The sequence below is a fragment of the Mercenaria mercenaria genome, chromosome 12 (genome assembly GCF_021730395.1).
Source record: "Mercenaria mercenaria strain notata chromosome 12, MADL_Memer_1, whole genome shotgun sequence".
NCBI lineage: Eukaryota > Metazoa > Mollusca > Bivalvia > Venerida > Veneridae > Mercenaria > Mercenaria mercenaria.
The window spans coordinates 51,741,809-51,766,578 of record NC_069372.1 but is presented as its reverse complement, the minus strand read 5'-3'; the positions used below and the strand labels follow the sequence as shown (position 1 = coordinate 51,766,578).

The 24,770-nt window shown below is 34.3% G+C and overlaps 2 protein-coding genes across 2 annotated transcripts in view; one reads left to right on the top strand and one right to left on the bottom strand.

Annotated features, from left to right (window-relative positions):
• Positions 1-10,738, bottom strand: part of LOC123533588 (putative tricarboxylate transport protein, mitochondrial) — a 42,434-nt gene extending 31,696 nt beyond the window's left edge. The window contains exon 1 of the mRNA XM_045315291.2: positions 10,511-10,738. Within this exon, the coding sequence (XP_045171226.1) occupies positions 10,511-10,625 (115 nt within the window). The 5' untranslated portion in view covers positions 10,626-10,738. The remainder of the gene's footprint in view (positions 1-10,510) is intronic.
• A 44-nt stretch (positions 10,739-10,782) lies between these two features.
• Positions 10,783-20,233, top strand: LOC123533587 (tektin-1-like). The gene is made up of 7 exons (XM_045315290.2): positions 10,783-10,922; positions 14,092-14,301; positions 14,649-14,814; positions 15,368-15,496; positions 16,106-16,249; positions 16,668-16,890; positions 18,827-20,233. Exons 2-7 carry the CDS (start codon positions 14,112-14,114, stop codon positions 19,181-19,183), a joined length of 1,209 nt encoding a protein of 402 aa, XP_045171225.1. The 5' UTR covers positions 10,783-10,922; positions 14,092-14,111; the 3' UTR covers positions 19,184-20,233.
• The last annotated feature ends 4,537 nt before the right edge of the window (positions 20,234-24,770 follow it).

The following is a 24,770-nucleotide window of genomic DNA, read 5'->3' as shown; positions in this document are numbered from 1 at the left end:
CAGCTGTCCAGGGACGTAATTTCCACCGAAAACAACACAAGTATACACGGGTAAGTTTAGACTCTCTCACCGTTTAACCTACGGAAACTACCGAACATGTGAATTTGCTGTCGAGAGTGGTCTCCCGTGTATACTAATTTGCGCTAAAATTTTTGCTTTTTGTTGGTTCCCTGTAATGTTGTAATGCACTACCGTGCTTAAAGTTTTGTTATACTTCAAGTTTAAATATTTATTAAAGCCATGTGCTTTAGTATATTATTTTTGCCGGGAAACTGTAATATAAACAAGAACCAAGTGGTTGCAAGCATCACTAATGTTAAATCCAAAAAGCAGTAACAATCAAGTTATGAAAATTTCGGAATATTCACAAGTCACAACGTTGTTAATAGCTCGTTACATTCAGTAGCAACAACGTCAAATACCGTATTTTCCCGTATTAACGCCCCCGGGGGGCGTTACATTTTCCAAAGAGGGGGCGTTTATTTGAGGTAAAAAAATAAAAAATGAAAATTTTTACAAAACTTAAAAACATCGTTCAAACTAGCTGTAAAGAGTTTCTATGTTGTTTAATCCCCCCAAAACGTAATTATTTGGCATCCAATTTAATGCAGTGTGTCTTTTATGCATTTAAATACGGTACCTCGTGCATTCCATGTCTGACTTCTTGACACGCTCGCGACACTACACATTACGTCATGACCCAAACAGCTGTGTACTCCGATAACATTTTCCTTAGTACATGCGGGTAGCTAATAGCGCAATACACAATGTCAGTGGTTTGACACGCTGCTGTGCCTGCTTTTAAGTTAAAAATTCTTAAAACTGCCGAAGAAAAGGGTATATCGTAAACACATTGCTGCAAGTTTGTTTAAAGTCGGCAGGAAGCGTGTGCGCGAGTGGTGTAAAAACAAATCAAAAATGTATTTACCGTTTAATTTTCTGTTACGTACCGTACTTAGTACAAATGTTTTGGACTTACGGTACATGGACTGTTTAAAAGTGTGTTTAATTTTTAATACATTGGACTTTAGTACTGTAAATTACTTATTATGTGGACTTATAAAAATGAGGTAGGTGATTTTTTCCCGTTCTTGTTGACTTTTTTCCCCCTCCAAAATGGGTGGGGGGCGTTAATTAGAGGGGGGGGGCCTTAATTCGGGAAATACGGTACGCGTAAGAAAACATAGAATACAGTTAGTAATAGCATGAGTATACATTTCAATATTGTAGTAAGCAAACAAAAAGGTTGAACGCACTTGTCAATTACATGCAAGAATAACCGATATTCATGAAAGGACTGTTTTCTTAGCACTAAGAAGCATTAAAGATGAATTTCTTGTAAGGCAAATGTAAGAAACTAAAATGCAGTTGCAATGTTGCAGAACGCATATGTAAGTAAATAACATAGCAATGTCATTTAGCAGCATGCATGTCCTGACGGAGATTCCCTTCCACACTAAGAGCCTATATGGGTTTAGGGTATTTAGGGTCTGTGCATGTGACCTTGTAGGTAAAGACCTGACACTTACATGTGACACACCTCCTCACATGTGTCTCGATCTCTAATGAACTAACCACATAGCCAGACAGTAAGATAACTATAACCCTGTCTTTCTGGGTATAAAAGTGAAGTGTAAGTAAAGTCAACTTCAATAACGTAATGTGCAAAATTTTTCCTCATACCAATGGTCTTGACCTACATGTATGTGATAATTACAAATTCAAACTTAACAAACCATACAATGTTTATAAGAATAATTATGCAATTATAAGTCACAAAATATCATGGAGTGGTAAATGGATTAATTGTTTGTCATCAAGAAAGTCTATAATTTCATATAATGCATCATGAATTGCTTTTATATCCATTTATAGTTTGCATTATTCTGACAACAAACAAGATATGGCAATGTTAAATATTAAATCATTTTATTCCAAGGCTGACTTTATATAATTATATAAATTTTTCCTTTGTAGTTTGAAAAGGAAGTAACATTGGTATGTGTGAAAAATGGCTTTATTTACTTGCCAAGCATACTGTAAACCACAAAAAACAATGACATAAAAGTAGTGAAATACATCAGAATTCAATCAAAATGAGTCATTTATTAATAGCAAAAAGAAATCTGGGACAGGCCAAAATGTCTCATCAAGCACTGACCCCCAAGAACCCTTTGCCGCCTCTGTAGTGTCTATTTTTTTCTTCTTGCAACATACCGCATCACCTGAGGTTATTCTTAGTTTCAAAGTTACATACCACATAAAAAGTAAAGCTTTTTGTTTTCAGTGTTTAATATTCTGAAAAAAAAAATTATTTAATATTATATTTCAGTTGACTATTGTACTGTGTATGGATGGCTGCCTTTAAGAATTACTTCATTAATTATTGGGACTCTCACATTCCAGAATAATTCTATCAAGAAGTAAACAGGTTTTATAATATCAATATGAAGAAAGAAATATAATACTTTTATAGACACAAAAATAAACGTAACTATTCATTATACCAGGAAGTAGCTAAAAATCAAGGTGTTATTATGCCTTAAAGTTACAATGCTATGAAATGTCTTAAAGAAGTAATGTTGTATATTTATTTAAAACCCAATGTCCCAGGATGGGTCTAGAAATGACAGTATCCAGAGATAAGGAGCTCATCCCTTGGAATTTTTACATAATTATAAATATATATCCTGGTAACTTAATATGAAGGGGAATACTAAGATTGCAACTCTTGGCAATAAAAAGGTATTTGGTATGTTATAAATATCTCAAGAGTGAAGATTATACTCTATGTACATTGAAATCTTGCACACTCTGATGATTTGACAGGCACTGGTCAGGTTCCATAATTCTACATGTATTTTGCATATGTCTATAAAATTATGCCCCATTTACTTTTAACTTTTCTCTAGACATTGGGTGGTAGTTTTTGTGTTAGGAGTGCATTCTTGTGTTTTTTGTAACAAATGGCAAATGTTTTATGTCTCTAATCCAGTGTGCAGTGTTGATTCATATAATTCTGTTATAGAATGGATATAAGCATACCTAATAATTCATATCATGTAATGTATGTTGACAAACAGATCTAGCTGATATTTGGCCTGTGTTTTAGACCATCCTGTCCTACCTAGTAAAACCAACCAAATGCTCAAGTTTTCAAAGAAATTTGATTTTTTTTATACTATATGCATAATGACCCTTTGATCTGGTAATAGTACATAGTAAGAAATGTATTTAAATATAATAACACAAGTGTTATGTTAAACATCCAGAACTAGGGTTTTACCAATTTTACACGGATCAAAATACCTCAATCATTATCCAGAACTAGGGTTTCACCAATTTTACATGGATCAAAATACCTCAATCATTATCCAGAAATAGGGTTTCACCAATTTTATATGGATCAAAATGCCTCAATTATTATCCAGAACTAGGGTTTCACCAATTTTATATGGATCAAAATGCCTCAATTATTATCCAGAACTAGGGTTTCACCAATTTTATATGGATCAAAATACCTCAATCATTATCCAGAACTAGGGTTTCACCAATTTTACATGGATCAAAATACCTCAATCATTATCCTGCCTTTCTTTTTGGAGATTATATTTCCCAAAACACAGAATTCTTTAGGCCTAATATAGGACTGGCAAGCAGAGCTTTGTTGAAATATTAAACAGTTCATTATGAACATTATGTGCACCACATTAAACATAAAATTTCAAAAGGTTATTAGTCCATCAGTAACATATTGACAAGTATATACTTAATATGAAGAAGAAGAAGAAGAAGAAGAAGAAGAATGTTTATTTGTACTAAAACCCTCAAAAGGGTCATTGACAAAGCATCAATATAACATAGTGATGAAAAACATTGCAAAGCATGACAAGATGGCGAGATAGCATGTGTATTTGCGCAAGTTACTCTTTAGTAGGATTTATGATTTCTATAGGTTGTCGAAATGAGGCAACATTTAAAGAGAATAAAACATAAATTATAAAAGAAATATGTGTTCTGTGTTCTATCAGATTATATGTCACAAGAATTTTCCCACTGAGACTGTTTTTACCCTATACAGTTGCCTGCACCAGTGTTTTATTGTACATTTCTGACATTTCCATATTTTATGGATTAGAAATGTGTTTCAGCTGTCTATCTATCTAAACGCAAGACTATATCCATATCATCGTGTTTGTTTTCATACAACAATCAAGGCAAATTACCTATGCATGTTCAAAATGTTTTAAATTTAGGTCGTTAACCTTGAAGAAAATTTACGAAAACCCAAACAGATCAATGGAGACAACGACGCATAAACACATATTAAGTTTCTAAATTCTGTTTGCCATTCAACACTTAATGAGGAAGTACAAATACAAACCATTTAATTGGAAGCAGCTATTCCAAATAAACGGACTTCCTCAAGGAAAAATCGTTTTCTTTAAATAAAATATTTCTTAATGTATTATGCATTAAATACATGTTACCTATTTATTTTTTTTAGCCTTTACTTAATCTTAATTGTAATCGTTTTACAGTGCACATTAAAACATTGAAAAATGCTACAGTAACTCAGGAATCTTAAAAACTTGTTTAAAAAAAATTGTATTTTATTTTCCCACTTTAAAAAACAACAACATCTGGTACAATGATACAAAAGGATTCTCAATAAAATCTAAATATCTTTCACATAATATTTCAATTTACAGCCAAATTTCTTTTAAAAAGGACAGTTCTACACAAATGAAGAAGTCCACAAAAGCAATAAATTATCTGTACCAACCATCTCTTACTTCTAGAATTGTCTTAAAAACTTGATTAATACTTGGATTATTTTACCATTTGAAGTACAACAGTATTTTCCTTAGTTAGTATCGTCCCTAACAAGGAAAATACATTATAATATATGGCTAGAAGAATTACTTCTCCGTGTAAACCTTTAAATGATTGTTAAAGATGCAAATATGGACAAAAATTTGTATATAAGGGATGTAATTTTATTAAGTCTAAATATAGACTATTTATATGGATTATCATAAATTTATTTATAGATATCATAAATTCATGAATGGATATCACAAATTCATTTTGTGAGATCATTAAATATTTTTGGATATCATTAAATGTTTTATAGATATTTTAAATTTGATATCTTAAAATCAGTTTAATTTTATTATATCCTTCATTCAATTTAATATTGATACATTTAATTCTATTTTATAATATCCATGAATGAATATTACATAAAACAAAATCAATTTATGATATCGCTAAACAGAATTTAGAATATTAGTAAATAGATAGATTTTTGATATATTACTGAATCTAATTTATGCTATCATTAAATAAATTTTAAATATTTTAAATTCAATCTTAGGCCTAAAAAAAAAATTCTTTGTTTCCGGTAACATGCTCAAAAATATTAGGGTAGGTTACGGTCGGAAATTCTTTTTTTTTGAATTTGTTTTTATTAAGGGAGACTTTTCAGAAATTATTTTTGTGTCAAAAAATGAATATAAATCTGGGGATTATGCCTTTAAAGCACCACTAAGTTGATTTCTAACATCACTGATAATGTTTAAAGCATAAAAAGTGCAGTTTTGCAATTTTTTGTTAAAAAGTTGAAAAAAATATTCTTCAAGGTCATAAAAACATTTAGGGTCAGGCCAAAAATTTAGGGTAGGCCGGAAACGAACAATTTTTTTTTACGCCTTATTATATACTCAAACGCAAAAGAAAGTGTGCACTCAGGTTTCCGTCAAATGAAGCAGATAATAATATGTTGTCCGAAGTAGATCATTTTGTCTAAAAGTACATCATGTTTTGTACTAAAATTTCGTGCAGTTTATGGACAATTTGATGTGTTTCGATTAATTTCAAAATTTTGACATTTATGGGGATTCTTGGCTATTCAAAGCCAACAGGGGTCAAAAACGATAGTTGTAAACCGCTTTCTTGTCAGACGATAAAAAAGCTGCCTGTTCCTCAAACATTTTTTTGTTTAAATATTGTGTGTGACCACCTCTACTATTTATTCAAGCATTGATATGGCAACACTTAGGCCTAATGTTACAGTAGAATGACGTCACAAGGAATTTTATTCCATTCTTGAGTAAGCCTAGCGGTTGCCACCCGAGGTCTGGTGGAACTATGGCGTACAGCAACTGGACCAGTTTGCTGAAATTGCTGGTGCAAAAGAATTATGACATTACTTTGGCACCCAAATGTTCTGCTGACGTAAATAACATTGTCATCCCGTTAATGCATTGTTAAAACTTCAATTCGCTGAGTTTCACTAAGTCGTGGCATTTTATTACAGCACAGATTTGAAATCTAATGTGTTTTTCCTTCCACCAAAGATATAAGAAAACTGACAAAACGTTTTTGTAGACATGTACATTTCCTATGGGCAGCATGTGCAAATTGTCCACTTAATCCACTATCTCTAGTTATCTTGACTCCACCCAGTTTTTATCGTAAAATTGAAGGAAGATCAATAGTACATGCTTCGAGCAAAGTATGTTACAAATTGTAGATGGATACCTCTTTTAGAACTGAGAATATTCAAATTTAAAAAGTGCACACTTTCTTTTGCGTTTGAGTATATCATTAACTCCCTGAGGCCGATATCATTATATACATGCTGCGGCGAGATAAGAATTACCACCTGACGTCGAAGAACATAATCTGATTTTCTCATAATCACACTCGCAGGCACTCAATTGAAATCATGCATGGAAATATTATTAACATGGGTGTAAATTAAACTATACTTATAAAATCTTCCAAGTTTGAACAAATATTTATATTCATCCACTTCCGTCCGTAAGTTATATCCAAATAGAATTATAATTTCACTTCGAAACATTCATCATTTTACACACCTATTGCGTTTAATAAATATTTGAACATTTCCGATTTTATTACTTTTTCAAAATGTAAACACATTAGATTCCAATAAATAGAAATACATTATTAACACAGAGTATTTACATCAGCATTACTCAAAATTAACACCCATTTTCGAGTGAATATCGATGGTTTATTTTGATGTATAATTTATTTCTAAACATGTACACAAACGTTGTGTGCACGCACTTAGACATTTAAGTTGTAATATTTGCACCTATCTTTGAAGAATTATTAAATTTACAAAAAGCGTTTATTTACACACATTTGGATGTATGAAACATTTTTTGCTGTGTTATTTTTATCCATGTGAATTTAATGCGATGTAAGTGTACGGATATTTCACCTTTCTAAAAGTTAACATTTTCTGACCATTCATTTCTCTGATAATGAAATTTCATCGTCGGAATCATCATCCGACGGACTGATACGTCAAAATCAGCATGATAATGAATATTTTCTTCAATTTAAGAAAATTCTCGGGCAGCCGACATTATTTTAATCTTTAGAAATACAGTATGAACGAAACACAGCGGAGTTCTTTTTTATTTCCTTTTAATACCGAAAATTTACAAACATTTATTTTAACAAGGAAACTAATTATTAGCATAATTAATAATTATAACATCTAAGAAATAATAGCCGGTATGCAAAATAATTTTGCTTTTATCAGGATTATCAAAAATTAACAAGTATGTGACGCAATCAGCATGATCTCGGTGCCGCGACTATACTCGTCAAACGCCGTCCTGGGGAGTCCTGATAACGCGCGTATAGTCGGATATCGACGCTACAGGGGTAGAAAATATAGCGCCTTTAGTCACATTTCGGCCCCAAGGAGTTAAATAAACTACTGATATCCAAAAATAAATAGTATTTTGATATGATATCATTTAGTAAGTAGAAATCGTACAGTAATACTAATATCAGTGTACGAATTACTAATATTCCTACACGATACTAAAAAGATCGACACCTACACTATATCAACAATAACTTTACAGTTCATTCTAACAATATTCTGGGGCTGTGCCTCTTTCAAGATAATGTAGTAAAAAACGAGTTAAGAAACTGCAGAAAGGCGTAACGCTGAAGGACAGATTTACAGCATATAGCCAACAAAATATCGAAATGAACATAAACAAAACCATGCTATCAGTTTGGAGATGCAAACATTTCCTATAGATAAAATACATGAACAGACAACAGGAAATAACAATATGACTGGTTGGTCTTCAAACATCAAACAATATTTTGGATTTAAAACTGTTTGATTGCAACATTTTTGCAAACATACGTATCCAAAAAGTCTCTTCAATTACATTATTTACTGGCATAAATGAAAAGTTATTTATATTAAAATTGTGATCGTATTCATTATAATGCAATGCATAAATTTAAAAACAGGATGGATCCATAACGTTTGAATTCTAATATCAAAATTACTAATTATTAGGATAAAATAAGATAAGGTTATTAAAGTCTCACAAAGCATGATATACAAACATAAAACAGTAAAATAACATCACATTGAATATAAAACCATGTCAGAAATATATATTAGAGATTATAATCTATTTAGTCTTTTAAAAGAATACACTAACTTTTAAAAGCATACTGATAAAACATTTTAATAAAACATATTTCAAGATATCTTTAATAATTTATTGATATCATTAAATGGATTTTAGATTATCATAAAATGGATTTAGGACATTGTCATGAATAAGGATATTTAAAAAATACAGATATTAAAGGCACTCAGACCTCAAGATTTTGGCTAAAAAATATCTTTCTTTAAAAATGAAATCTGGTTATATTACGAACATTAGAACATGAGTTTTTGTTTCTAAGAAAAATATCAATCTCTGCAGATGTAATATTAATTTTGTACTAAAATTTAAAATAGCAAAATGAATAGTAGTGTTCAATGATTTGAAATACACTACTCTGCTCAGGTTTTATAAAGTTTTTTTATGTTTCGTTCATTAAAAATACTCCTCAAAAACTAATGGATTAGGCCACAGCGTAAGCGCAGAAATTGGCAGATATTTTTTCTCTGACAGCATTTTTCCCATTTGGCAGATTACATTATTTCAGGGGTGTGCTTAGTATGACAAGTATAAATGTCCATAATTTCCTTACGATAGAAACTAATGATAAGTCAGAAATGAAACTATCTTCATTTTCAATAACGTCTGAGCTGCGTCATACCAAAGATGTGAAAATTGGTACTGGTAGTTCCCTCATTAAAGGGTTGCACCAGGAGGTAAAATAAGCACAGGTAAATATCTGTTATACTAGTTTTTCGTACAACAGCTGTGCAGCTCCTGTTGTATGTTGGAATATATGTGACATTAATGCTTAGCATTACTTTTTACCTTTTTAAAAGCAGATTTGTACAAAACAACTACCAAACTTTTTTTTATAAACTGTAACAATACCAGTACAGATAACTCGCCAATAGCGGGTCACTATCAACAGTTTTAGCATGTGGTGAAGAATGTTTAGACTTTCATGATATCTAAACTTACTAACAATTAAAACTATTGCTCACATTCATTTAAATGTTTGATTTTTTTGAATCTATCTTTTATGTCTGAAGTTATGATGAAATATTTAAACCTGTCCGATTCACCAATAGGGGGTCACTTTTGCCAATAGAGGGTCACCTAGTTTAACATATTTTCTATCCATTTAAAACAGTCTTTTTTTCTGACAAAACATGACTGTGGTATTGGAAATAAACATTTCAAGGCAGAATATAATGAGAATCAGTATGTTTACATTTCAAACGGGAGATACTAGGTAAAAGGAATATAGCGCTAGTTTTCACAGTTGTATTTCTAAGCATAATAAGCACCAACTATATCTAAAACAAAAATCAAGTACTGATGCACAGAACCTTATTCATTTAACTAAATTTGCCAGTTCAAACCATTATTACATAAAATCAACCATTGATTTGTATTTTTAAGCAGAATAAACAATCTTTTGATTATCCCTGATATGGGTGACCCTTTATTGGCTAAATGGCCGCCTCTGCTTGATGGCACTTTTTTTCATCAAAGTCAATCTAAAATTCATAATCATATTACTCCTATGAAAGTGTGTGTTTCACTCTTCAAAATGGTACCAAATTTGTGTGGTTTTATCTAAGAAACTGTGAGGTATGCTCAAAAATATTCTACTTCGAAGAATTCAAGAGTGCTAAAATCCAAGTCAGGAAACTGGTTGCAAGAGTTATCTATTCATGGAACTCAAACTCATTGGATTAGATCCATCATGTTTTGTGTAATAATTGCTAAGTGATAAGTTTATATTACTGGATACTTAAACATTGTATACTCTAATATGTATAAGAGAGATTCACATTTTATTTTCAAGTGACCCTCTATTGACAGTGATTCTCTATTGGCGAGTTGACTGTATTTGCAAACAAACTGATTAAAATAAAATATCAGTGTGGCAAATGTAACATGAATAATGTACCTACTTGCAAGTAACGCCATATTTACATTACACAGCGTTCAGAGTAAATCACACCTGTCACGTCGCGAAAACATGTGTAATTCAAAGTATAAACAAACCGCCTTACCTGCAATGATTCCTTTCAAAGTTTTTTCAAATGTCTTGTCAGGCTTATTTACCAGTGCAACATTACCCGTTACAGTTTTATTTAACTGATTCTGAGACTTATCAGCTCTATCCATTCTGACTTAAGTTAAAAACATTTGATTTTATAAACAGGAATTGTTTTGCTCCAACATGAAACGTCAAAATGACAGCTGACGAAACGACGCGAGATAACCTCACCTGACCTCGCGTGAATCTTTTTGACGAATCGTGAACTCGTTTACAACGACCAGCAATATCCGGTAATTTATCCAATGAGAGGACGTTTTACAGTTCGTCGGTTACCACGTTGCTAAGGAAGCCTCCATTGTTTTGGTACATCTTGCACTGCGATTGTCAAAAACATTAAAAATATTTACAAGAGGACAGAACAGGTAAATGATTTTCCTATGAATATAAACGTTATTTTTATAACTGTTTTCTATGAGTTGATTGTAATTATCGTTTTTAAGAAGGCATATACATTAAAAAATTAAGCGGTGAAACAGATCAAGTGGCTAGCCAGCGACATTTCACGAATGATATATTCATTTTCGTAGATCAGGTAACCATAATATATTGAAATTGAGTCAGTCTGAAGTTAATTGATTATTTGAATTATTTGTTGAGAATGTAAGGAAAATTGAAAGAGGTAACTTCGTAACACACGGGATCAACAAAGAGGAATAATAGATACGTACTTTACAAAAATAATTGGAATGATAAACTTGCTGTGTAATTTACTCCCTTTCCAAAAGTAATTTTGGCTAGAATGCACTTTACTGGTACGCTCTTCCTACTAGGATTTTTAAAGGCAGGGTGAGCTCGTTACAATCATTTAAATAAATTGTAACAATAATCTATTCATTAAAGAAAAAAGAAACCGTACCGATAAGTGCAGGTGTCCTGTAATTTTTTCGGTATATCTAAATTTTGTAACTGAACATTACAAAATCACAACATAAACACGTAACAATGTAAACAATATCAGTTTAAAAGTAAAAACAGAAGAACTTTAGCTAATATAAAAATGAGATTGACTTGACAAATTCTGTTAGTCATTGTTTAACAGCATTTAGCTGATTTTGTCTCTAACAATATTTTTTAAAAATAAATGTTTTTTGCAAGATGTATGCATCAGGGCCGCACAAATCCATTTGACCGCTCGTAAATACAAGTAGGAATTGGCTCTGGGCGAGTGGAACTTACATCTACATCTACATCTTTCACCCAACCGTCGATTTCCGACTATCACTGGGCGGCGCTGTCAGAGAAACAGTTGTTAAAGAACTGATATGTTACAATGTTAAAAGAATAAAAGCTAAAAAAGACAGTATGCTACAGTTAAAATGGGACAGAGGCAACAGAATTACATACTGACCACCGCCAGCCTGTCTCTAAAGATACTGAGACTGGGGCTAGATTTAACATGAGTTGGTAGGAGTTCCAGAGTCGGATGGTCCTAGGGAAGTAGGAGTTAGAAAAGTACTGAGTGTGAGACATGGGGATTAAGTAATTTAGGTTTCTAGTTGGAATAAGATGAGATTGGTCGACTGCAACTGTCTGGGTCCTTATTTATATAAACATTACTAATGAATTGTGTAACCTTCTATATTGGAGTGTATTCCATTCTAAGGTTTTCAGCATTTGTGTAACACTACTGGTGTAACTGTAGTCAAACATGACGTACCTAGCAGCTGACCTTTGGACATTTTCGACTTTGCTAGTGAGGGTTTTTTGCCAAGGATGCCAGACGCTTGAACAGTATTCAAGTTGAGGGCGGACATAGGTGTTATAGGCAGCAATTTTGACCTTTTTATTATCAGTTTTGACATTTCGTTGTATGAAGCGAAGAGTGGAAGTTGCTTTGGAAGTGATACTGTCAATGTGTTTGGACCAGTTTAGATCTTTGGAAATGGTTATGCCTAAGTATTTAGCTGCCTCACAAGTTTTTAACTCTATGTTGTGAAGTTTGTAGGGGTAGACTACAGGATTTTTCTTTCTAAAAATTCTAAGGACTTCACACTTGTCCGGGTTGAACTCCATGGACCATGTCTTCTCCCAGGTTTCTAAGCTAATCAGGTCTTGTTGCAGAGATATACTATCTGAAATGGAGTTGATGGTAAGGTATATTATGGTGTCATCTGCAAACATTCTTGCGTTACATTTGACGGAATCTGGTAAGTCATTGATATATACCAGGAAGAGACATGGCCCAAGAACAGACCCCTGGGGAACTCCAGACAGTACAGGAAGTTCACTGGAAAAATGACCATCAACAGCGACTTTCTGGGAGCGGTTGGACAGGAAAGATTTGACCCATTTGGTAATTTGTGGGTTGACACCAAGGCTTTGTAGTTTATAAATTAGTCTAATGTGATCGACCTTGTCAAACGCCTTGGAGAAGTCCATGACAATAACATCTGTTTGTTGACCCTGTTCAGTGTTATTGTAAAGTTCCTGATTGAAATTAATGAGCTGAGTCTCACAACTGTGACCTGATCTAAAGCCGTGCTGGAACTGGCTAAGTAGCTTATGCTTATCAAAATAGGTCATAAGATTGGAAACAACAATGTGTTCAAGGAGTTTGGAAGCAATGCAAGTTAGGGAAATTGGGCGATAGTTACTAGGTTTAGACTTGGGACCTTTTTTAAATACGGGGGCTACGGTGGCTTTTTTCCAATCACTGGGTACTAGGCCAGATTCGAGAGATAACCTGTATATATGGGCAAGTACAGGAGCAATTTCATGGTGGAGTTCTTTTAGGATGCGTGGGGATAATTCATCAGGTCCTGAGGCTTTATGTGGGGATAGGCCATAGAGCAGTTTTTCCACACCTTCAGTGGTGACCTGGATCTTATTCATCATGGAGACTGGGGATGAAGGGACGTTGGAACATATATGCTTCAGACTAAGGGGCTGGGGAGGGGAAAAGACAGATTCAAATTGTTTGTTTAAGATAGTAGCCTTTTGGATGGGGTCTGTGTAGATAAGACCATCTGATTTAAGGGGGGCAATGCCGACATTTTCTTTTTTGTTGTGCTTGATGAAGCTGTAAAACTTTTTGTTTTTACCAGGTTGTGAGTCATGGTCAAATATGACACTTTCCATATATGACCAGTATTGGGCTCTTATTTGCTTCTGGATAGAAGACTTAAGGGATTTGAATCTTTGTTGGCGGGCTGAGGAGGGAGATTTGTAGAACTCATCCTTCATGATGAGTGCAATTTTTGACCAAAAATAAAAAAAAATACAATTAAATGGAGCAGTGCAGATGCTGTATGGATAAAAGATCTAAAATGATATAAGCAATTCATTCAATTGCCATGCATTTTAACCTGTCAACATAGGTAGATTTCAATATGTTCATGCTGTTTTACTTTCATATATATATGACTTTTGCTGTGGTGTGGCGCATTTTTACCATTTGTGGTGAAATGATTCCAACAGCTCTGCTATGAAAAGTAAATTAGTGACTACATAGGAATATAATCTCCAGTAAAATGTTATTTGGGAAGAACTAAATTTTTTGCCAAAAGTTGTATTTTCATAATATATTTCTAGATAAACATCTACATCAAAACATGGCAAAACTTGTACAGCCACCAACAAGGTTTACCCACCAAGATTGGACTACCTCTAACCTAACAAAGTATGCTAATGCTGAAGTAGAACGTGCTGCAGCAGAGCGTCTTGTTGAAGAATCAAAGAGATTGTCTGATGAAACAGAGAAAAGAACTGAAAAGACCCAGAGGGATGTTAATAAGAAATTTCGTAAGTTGAATTTTCAAAGGATTTGCAAGACTTTTTACCAACAAATACAAAAACAATTTTTGCAATAAGTGATGAGTGTTACCTATCAGTATATAAGCATGAATAACACTAAAGTTCTTGAAGGGAGTGGTTTCAAGTACTAGGGGTTCAAAAAATACATTCTCTTTAAGAAGAAATCATTTATATTTGCTAAAAATAGAGCTAGATGTGCTGTAAATTTTCTGTATGTTTTATGTTTTACTTTCAAATTACTAAACTTATCTAAAAAGTTACTGATTTTAGCATAATTGTTATCAGATAAGATTTCCTGCAGCAGCCATTTTATTAAAGTCTGTTGTTATTTTCAGAACAAAGACTTGATGACATTCGTTACTGGAAGACTGAACTTGATGATAAACTTGCTGGTGTTACAACAGAGATAGACAATCTTCTAGCATTTAAAACTAGAGTTGAGAAAGCACTCGAGGCTACACATGAGCCATTACACATTGCAAGGCAATGTTTAATGAACAGGTAAATTTAGAAATTGTGCAGTATGAAATCTATATATATATTTATTTTAATAATCACAATTTAAAAGGGAAGACATTTTTAAGAGCTTTCGATATGATAACATTGTACAGGTCCTTCTGTAGCCTGGGAATCAAGTCTGACAATTTCTAACTTTTTTAATACCTGCAAATTGACGATAACGACACTGTCTCGTATATAAAAGCGCGCTTAGTTTATTGTAACCTGGGAATCCAGTCTGACAATTTCTAACTTTTGTTTCTACCTGCAACTGACGTTGATAATATCAGAAACTCGATGAATGCACTAATTAGCGCAAATTAAGTGATCTTTAATGCATTGATATTAGGTATTATTTCTTCTGACAAAGCACAAATATTATCAACGGCTTCCCAGGCTAGTCCTTCTGTAGTTTGCCATATATACTTAATTTTGTATGATGCAATTTACGCAAGCTTAGCAGTGTAATAAGATGTCATTTTGCAAAATTGAAACTTTAGAACTGTTTATTCCAAATATATCACTATGTTACATATAGATTTTATCAAAATTGCAGAGAGAAGAGGAAGGCAATTGACTTAGTTCATGATGATGTACAGAAAGAACTGATCAAAGAGGTAGAAGCTATTGAAGGTGTACAGGCCCTTCTACAAAGATCATTAGAGCAGGCCACAGAACAGATCAGGTAATTAGTCTATATGTCAGTCAGTCAGTGTTAATTTTGACATGCTTTTAATCTGTCGAAAGTGCTGAAAACTGAGAGAGTAGGGTTACCAATCTGGAATAAAAACTGAATTTTTATTGAATTCAATATCCCAATACATTGTCTACATTAAGACATACATATCTGGAACATTGTCTATTTTGAAATGCAGTGTGTGTTGCACCTTTCATTATCATAGATGAACAGACTCAACCAAAGTGAGCCAGCAGTTATATTGCTTGGACAAGTTGGTCACACTTTATGCTTCCAAAGTATCTTTGTAGAGCTTTTGTTGCACACTACTTCACTTCTTTTAAGACTTATTTATAAGAGCCGTGCCATGAGAAAACCAACATAGTGGGTTTGCGACCAGCATGGATCCAGACCAGCCTGCGCATCCGCGCAGTCTGGTCAGGATCCATGCTGTTCGCTTTTATAGCCTACTGCAATTAGAGAAACCTTTAGTGAACAGCATGGGTCCTGACCAGACTGCGTGGATGCGCAGTCTGGTCTGGATCCATGCTGGTCACAAAGCCACTATGTTGATTTTCTCATGGCGCGGCTCAATTAATGTTTTTATTTTGAAAACAGGTTGAACAGGAAAGCCAAGTTCCAGCTGGAGAAGGACCTGAAGGACAAATTCAGTGTGTTATCTATTGATGAGTACTGTGAAAGCCTCAGAAATAACTCACAAAATATCAACTTCAAAGAAGGAACTGCTAAAATTGAAGCAAAGTAAGTTGTAACCTCATTTGTAGTCTGTATTATTGGTAGCACTTCCTTCTTAGTAAATGTTTGTATAATTAGCATTGGGAGTCATAGCCGAAGTTATAATTGAGCCGTGCCATGGGAAGACCAACATAGTGGGTTTGCGACCAGCATGGATCCAGACCAGCCTGTCTGGATCCATGCTGGTCGCAAAGCCACTATGTTGGTTTTCCCATGGCACGGCTCATATTCTTGTCCCTTTCTATTTTTGTCTGCACCTTGAACACTGACAGTCAGCATTTATCTGCTTTATGGTATAACTTCATTTGATCTAGATTTGTCAGACTTTCGTTATCTTAGAACTGTCTTTCAAAAAGATAAATAACAAGAGATCTAGTGGTACATACTTTCTTTTAAAATTTATTGACCAGAAATATTTTTTCAGTTCTGTGACACCAGAAGATTGGCAGGATTTCTCCCACAAAAATATTGAAAAAGCAGAGCGTGAACGTCAGAGCTCAGTAGATCTGAGATCACTTATTGACGGTATCCTTCAACAGACTTCAAATGACATGCGTAAACAATGCAGTGAAGTCAACGTTGCTTTCAACAAAAGAATCAATGAGACAAAGGATACAAAGAGCAAATTGGAAGATCATCTTAATAAGGTACTTGTATACCTGTGGCCCTTGTTTTAAAATTCCCAGATTTTCACATACCGGTAGATATCGCACATTAGAGGCCACATTGCCAAGAAATATTCATGAAACTTAGAATATATAATTAGCTTAAGACCTCAGGCAAGGTCCGTAATGAGCAAGATTACTTAAACAAGTTACGGCCCAAATGAATCAGTAGAAATTGTCATATTTCAAAGTTTTAACACAGTAGAGGCCACATGTCTGTATCAATCTTCATTTAACTTACGTAGAATATATACAACTCCAAGATCTGAAAGGGCCTTCTGTGGCCGAGTCGTTTTAGTCTTTGACTTCCAATTACTTGCCCCTCACTAATGTGGGTTTGAGTCTTGCTTTTTAGTGTGATGAAGCCATCCAATTGGCTTATGAAAGGTTGGCGGTTCTACCGAGGTGCCCACCATGATGAAATACTACATGGAGGGGCACCTGGGGTCTTCCTCCAAAATCAAAAGCTGGGAAGTTGTCATAGATGACCAATAATTTTGTCGGTGTGACGTTAAAAGCAACAAAGCAAAAAAAACCCCAACAAGATCTTAAGTTCAATAATGGGCAAGAATACTCCGGTAACACTGTAGATTGGTGAACCTCGACCAAAATAACTAACTTGTACAAGTATTCAGGCGAGCAATGCTGTCTTCCAACCCAATTGGCCTTAGTATTGTATCTCAAGATAGTTCTGCACGCTTGGTAAACAGGTTGCTATTGGTAACTGGCTACTAACTTTTATGAAGTGAAAATGTTGACATGTGAAATAATTTCAATTTCAATCTGCTAAAAGTTTGCTGAAAAATAGTACACATACATGTATGTTTGCCTGAAGAAGTATTTTAATAAGAAACGCATTGCAAACTTGAGTTGTATTCTTTCTTAAACCATAGTCTAAAAAAATAGTACACATACCTATACATTTTATTAGCTCGACTATTCGAAGAAAAGGGGAGCTATCCTACTCGCCCCGGCGTCGGCATGAGCGTCACACAAATGTTAAAGTTTGCGTACCACCCCAAATATTTTCAAAGTCCATTGAGATATTGCTTTCATATTTTGCATACTTGTTTACCATCATGACCCCAGTCTCTAAAAAGGAGGAGGCAACTCTATGAAGCATTTTGACTGAATTATGGCCCCTTTTCGACTTAGAATAAATGTTAAAGTTTGCGTACCACCCCAAATATTTTCAAAGTCCATTGAGATATTGCTTTCATATTTTGCATACTTGTTTACCATCATGACCCCAGTCTGTAAAAAGGAGGAGGCTACTCTATCGAGCATTTTGACTGAATTATGGCCCCTTTTCGACTTGGAATTAATGTTAAAGTTTGCGTACCACCCCAAATATTTTCAAAGTCCATTGAGATATTGCTTTCATATTTTGCATACTTGTTTACCATCATGACCCCAGTCTGTAATAAGGAGGAGGCAACTCTATCAAGCATTTTGACTGAATTATGGCCCCTTTTCGACTTAGAATATGCTTATTGTAATGTTAAAGTTTTACTCATTGCTTATATTTTACTATAAAGGACTGAGAATAGTCTATCACGCTGTCCACTGACAGCTCTTGTTTGACCTTATAATAGACATTATGTTGATTTACAGTAGTGAAAAGTTTCATAAAAATATGCTTTGTGAATTTTTTTTTTTTTTTGAAAATGTCATCAAAACTGTGATTTTCCAAAAGACTTGCCTAAGGTCCAAGTTTTTCAGATCAGTCTAGCAAAGAATCAGACAGAAACCTATCTTTTTTAATTGTCAGATTTTCTTAGTGTATTTTGAAGTTTCAAAAAATCATGGTTTAGTCAGATTCTACATTGTAGAAAAATGTTGTTCTGAATGTGCAGAACTACCTTAAATGAAGTAATAGTTGTACAGTAACTTATTCTGATATTGTACATTTTTCCAGGTTGTTGCCCAGATCAAGGAAATGGAGGAGAACATTTCACGTCTCACGAAGGCCATCCAGGACAAGGAGCAACCCATGATGCTTGCACAGACCAGACTCGACACCCGTACCAATCGTCCAAATGTGGAGTTGTGCCGTGATCCAGTACAATACAGACTCATCGAGGAGGTTCATGAGATTGAAGGATCTGTCGCCGGGCTGCAGGCACGTCTTGCTGAAGCCGAGTCGTCACTGAAGGGTTTGATTCGCAATCAGCTATCGTTGGAGGAGGACATTGAAGTGAAATCAAACACCTTGTTCATTGATGAAGTTGAATGTATGGGAATGAGGAAAAGCATAAATATCCAAAACTTCTAGGGAACTTCTATAACTGTTGTGATTTTTAGATAAAGTTTTTGTCAAGAAACATCAACTGTAGTAATAAAAATGAAAATTTTATAAAGAGTTACGATGTTATTCTGAAATTTTTTTTTATGTGAATGACAAAATGAATTTAAAGTCATGTACAAATGTTGGTGTATACATTTGAGAAAATATGTGTTGTATTATTCCTCAGTCTATCATTGATGTATGTGAAATTTCACCCGCTTTAGATTCAACATCCGTAAATTTTCTGAATTTTCATTCTACAAACAAGTTTTCACTGGATATTTGTTATAAATCTATGTATAGTGTTTATTATGTGAACTTTTACTGCCTCCTTTCAAACCAAATCTTCATGTGATATGTTTTTTCATATTTTTTTTACCCATCATTTTAAACGACTGTAAAACATTTACAGCTTGTTGTGTTTATATGAAGATGTTCTATCTTTTTAACTTTTACGAGGCCTTCACTCACCAATAAATTTAAAGGAATGTTTGAATTTGTTGCATTTATTCTGTTATTTCTAACAAAGAAAAAGTTGCAACAAAGTGTACAGACTTAATAGTATGTAACTATTATATTGTCCATAATGTACTCGTAATTAGCTGCTGAGGCTTAACCCTGTATTTGATGAAAGCAGGGTTTCAGATGTTTCCATGGAAATTGTCAGTTTCAAAGCTGTATGTATTAATTAGGTTGTCAAAGAGGAAAAGTATTGTAGAATTAGTATATATGTGTACCATATAAAACCTGTCATGTTTTCTTCCTTTAGGATTTGTTCTCGTGTCACAAACATGGACTTTCTTACTATATGTTCTATATGAACACGTTTTTTTTAACATTTGTTAAAATGTAAAACACCTGTGATAAGTTAAAAGTATTCCCATTAAACCAAGAATGATTTTTGTTACAATCTTTGTTTCACAGTATTTATTTGAGATTTACCTCCCTTTGACCATTTATAAAATTGTTAAGACAAAACTGTTCTTGACAAATTTGTGAGCTATATCAGTTATATAAAATAAAATATAATAAACATTGGCCTGTCTTACACTTATTTATTTACAGTACTTAAATGTCTTGGTAAAGACCAGCATTGTAAAACTGAAAGTTTGTATAAGCTACACAGTAGCTCAGCTGTTACATCTGAGTGGGTTTCCAAGGCCCCGAGTTTGAATCCAAGTCTAGCTGCAAATTATTCTTGCATTCCAGCTTGAGTTTCCAGTAATATCACCAGAACTGGAAAAAATCCATCTTACAGGCTGTAAAATGACTTGTATTGTCAATGACATACAACAGACTACATCAGTGTAGTGCTTTCATCTCGTAATTGTTATTCGTTATCTAAAACCTGATGAAAAATCAAATACCGTGACAGTTCCTTCTTGTTCTTTATAAAACATTTCTCTATTAAAAAAATGTTATTTTACAAAAGAAACAACATTTCAATACAGATGACAATGCAAAGCTGGAACAATTATGCCGCTTTTGTCTCTACATGTAACATCATGATGTACATCCCAAGTACAAAGTTCCTGCACTTTCTTTTTAAATGCCACAGTAAAAAAAATGCTATAAGAAAGTCATTTATTTGATTTCATTTTTACTATCATTAGTTGAATATGGCATGCAAGAAAAAAGTTCTAATGCTAGTTGTAGTTGCAGATTGGAATATGCTGCACTAGGGTAACATTTTATGCATTAGCTCGGGGTAATGGTAACTCAGCAGAGCTTCATTACCACCTAAACAGTTACCCTCGAGCAGAATATTCCAATCTGCACCTACAACCAGTGAAAGAATCTTATATTCTTACCCTGCGGCATTTGGTACCAAATGTAAGACATTGACTGCATACAATTATGTGCCCAGACCCTCGACTCTGTTAATATACACAAAACTCATACAGCATTGTATCATTTAATCTTTCAACAAGGCAGACATAAAACCAGTGAAATACATAATTAACAAATGTATAAGTTATCAAACCATTACACAACTAGAAATGTGTCCATGGGACACAGATGCCCCCACTACATGACATTAAAATGACAATTTTTTCCTAGGTCAGGGGCCCTAACTCCTACAATACTGAATGAATCCGGACGTGAAACCCCAGGTGCACAACTGCACATGCTGACCAACATTCCTGTAAACTTTGGTAACTCTAATGCTACGTGCAACACAACATTTAAATGACCAGTTTTTAACTAAGTCGGGGGCCATAACTTCTACACCACTTAATAAATCCGGACGCAAAACCCCAGGTGCACAACTGCACATGCCGACCAACATTCCTGTAAACTCTGGTGACTCTAGGTCAAATACTTTTGGAGCTACGCACGACACAACAATAAAATGACCAATTTTTAGCTTGACTATTCATAGAATAGTAGAGCTATTGGACTCGCCCATGCGTCGGCGTCCGCGTCCGCGTCCGGGGTTCGGTTTCCCGCGTTGGGCGTCCCGACTCATGGTTACAGTTTATCCTTGTTTAGTAAGCCCCCGGTTTCCTCTAAAGTCAAACCACTTGGATGTTTTGGGAATGCCGATTGAAACTATCACAAAAACTTAAATTCAGCTTTTTGATAAACTGACTTAACCAAACAGCACAGGAATTCCATAACTAACTAATTTGCTTTTTTTACAAAATTATGCCCCTTTTTTGACTTAGAAATTTTTGGTTAAGGTTTTGTATGTAAGCTGGTATCTCAGTAACCACTTGTGGGAATGGATTGAACTTCACACACTTATTCACTGTGATAAACTGTCTTACACTGCACAGGTTCCATAACTCTATTTTGCTTTTTTACAAATTTATGCCCCTTTTTCGACTTAGAATTTTTTGGTTAAGGTTTTGTATGTAAGCTGGTATCTCAGTACTCACTAATTGGAATGGACTGAAACTTCACACACTTGTTCACTGTCATGATCTGACATACACAAAGCAGGTTCCATAACTCTATTTTGCTTTTTTACAAAATTATGCCCCTTTTTCGACTTAGAATTTTTTGGTTAAGGTTTTGTATGTAAGCTGGTATCTCAGTATCCACTAACGGGAAAGGATTGAAACTTCACACACTTGTTCACTGTCATGATATGACATGCAGTGCAAAGGGTCAATAACTCATCTTTGCAATTTACAAAAGTATGCCCCTTTTTAAACTTAGGAGTTTTGGGTTAAATTCTTATATGTAAGCTGGTATCTCAGTACCCACTAATGGGAATGGATTGAAACTTCACACACTTGTCCACTGTCATGAGCTGATAAGCACTATGTAGGTTCCATAACCCTATTTTACTTTTTTACTAAATTATGCCCCTTTTTCGACTTTCCTATTCATTCAAGCAACAAGGCTGTTAAATAGTCGAGCGTTGCTGTCCTCCGACAGCTCTTGTTAACTAAGTCAGGGGCAGTAACTCCTTCATGACTGAAAGAATATGGACGTGAAACCCCAGGTGCACAACTGCACATGCTGACCAACATTCCTGTAAACTCTGGTGACTCTAGGTCAAATACTTTTGGAGCTACGCGCGACAAAACACTAAAATGACCAATTTTTACAAAGTCAGGGGCCATAACTCCTACATCACTAGATGAATCCGGACGGGAAACCCCAGGTGCACAACTACACATGCTGACCAACATTCCTGTAAAGTTTTGTGACTCTACGTCAAATATTTTTGGAGCTAGGAGCGACACAACACTAAAATGACCAATTTTTACAAAGTCAGGGGCCATAACTCCTACATGACTGAATGAATCGGGATGCGAAACCCCAGGTGCACAACTACACATACTGACCAACATTCCTGTCAAGTTTTGTGACTCTACATCAAATACTTTTGGAGCTAGGTGCGACACAACATTCTCGGAATGACGGAAGGACGGACAAAGGCAAATCTATATGCACCCCCACCCCCAAAGTGGGGGCATAAAAACATTCAAAAAGAGAACAGAAACATCCACGATACCTGCTCAGATGTTTATCTAACATCACAAAACCAGATTGTCTTTTAAAGGTAAAAATTCAGAAGTAATAAAATTCTAAAGTACTTGCCTCTAATTTAACATCGAAATAATACTTTTAAAACATATGAACATGTAGAATTCAAAAAAAATCAAAAAAAAGAGACCAAATTGTCCTGAATCGTACCTTTTCCCACAACGTTTTGAGGTATTTATACGTTCGCTTTTTTCTATTAACTTGATAGTGATTTTTTTGAGATAACATTGTGAAAAACAGCTTATAAACATGATACTAGAAATTATACAATAAAAATTCTGACCAATTTTCATGAAGAAACCATATGAAAAATATCACCACTAAAAAGAGTCAAAGGTTTTTTTCATTAAAATTTAGACCCCATTGAACTTTTTGGGGACTGACCCTGTTTTAATTTCATAGTATCATCAAAGTAAACATTACCACAAATTTCATGAAGACTCATGAAAAATAGGGCTCTAGAGAGGTGCACAATTTTCTATTTTATATACAATAGACCAGTTTTCCGCACTGAACCCTCGACAATACAAACATATCAGGTGAATTTAGATAATTTTCATGGAAAAAATCCATTAAAAATATGCCCTCATGAAAGTCCAATAGATTTTAATAATTTTGCTTAATTACATAATTTTTGATACAGTTGACCAAGAATAAACTTGACCTTGATAAAAGTCATCCAGTGAGAGAACAAAATTCAGACCAAAAAATTGCATAAGCCCATAAAATGTAATTGCCTCTGAGATGTCACATTTCTTTTATAACATTTGACCTACTAGACCTGTTTTTGAAAAGGCACTGCCCACAACTGCCTAATATCAGAAGTAAATCTTTATAATTTTATCATACGAATCCATTCAAAGTATGGCCTTTTTTGAAAGGTCAACCCAAGTTTCCTGGGCTTTTTTGATTTGGCTAGTTTCGAACTTGCCGCACTATGACCTGTTTCGAACTTGACTAGAATCATCAAGATGAATTCAGACAATTTCATACAGACCTTGAAAATATGGCCTTTTAGAGAGGTCACAAGGTTTTTCTATTATTTGACCTACTGACTAGTTTTTGTGGCACGTGACCCACTTTCAAACTTGACTAGATATAAACAAGATGAACATTCTGACCAACTTCATACAGATCCCATGAAAAATATGGCCTCTAGAGAGGTCACAAGGTTTTTCTATTATTTGACCTATGACCTAGTTTTGAAGGCACGTGACCCACTTTCGAACCTTTACCTAGATATCATCAAGATGAACATTCTGACCAATTTTTCATGAAGATCTCATGAAATATATGGCCTCTAGAGAGGTCACAAGGTTTTTCTATTTTTAGCCCTTTCGACCTAGTTTTTGACCGCACTTTACCCAGTTTCGAACTTGACCTAGATATCATCAAGATGAACATTCAGACCAACTTTCATACAGATCCCATGAAAAATATGGCCTTTAGAGAGGTCACAAAGGTTTTTTCTATTATTTGACCTATTTTACCTAGTTTTTGTGGCACGTGACCCAGTTTCGAACTTTACCTAGATATTATCAAGGTGAACATTTGACCAATTTTCATGAAGATC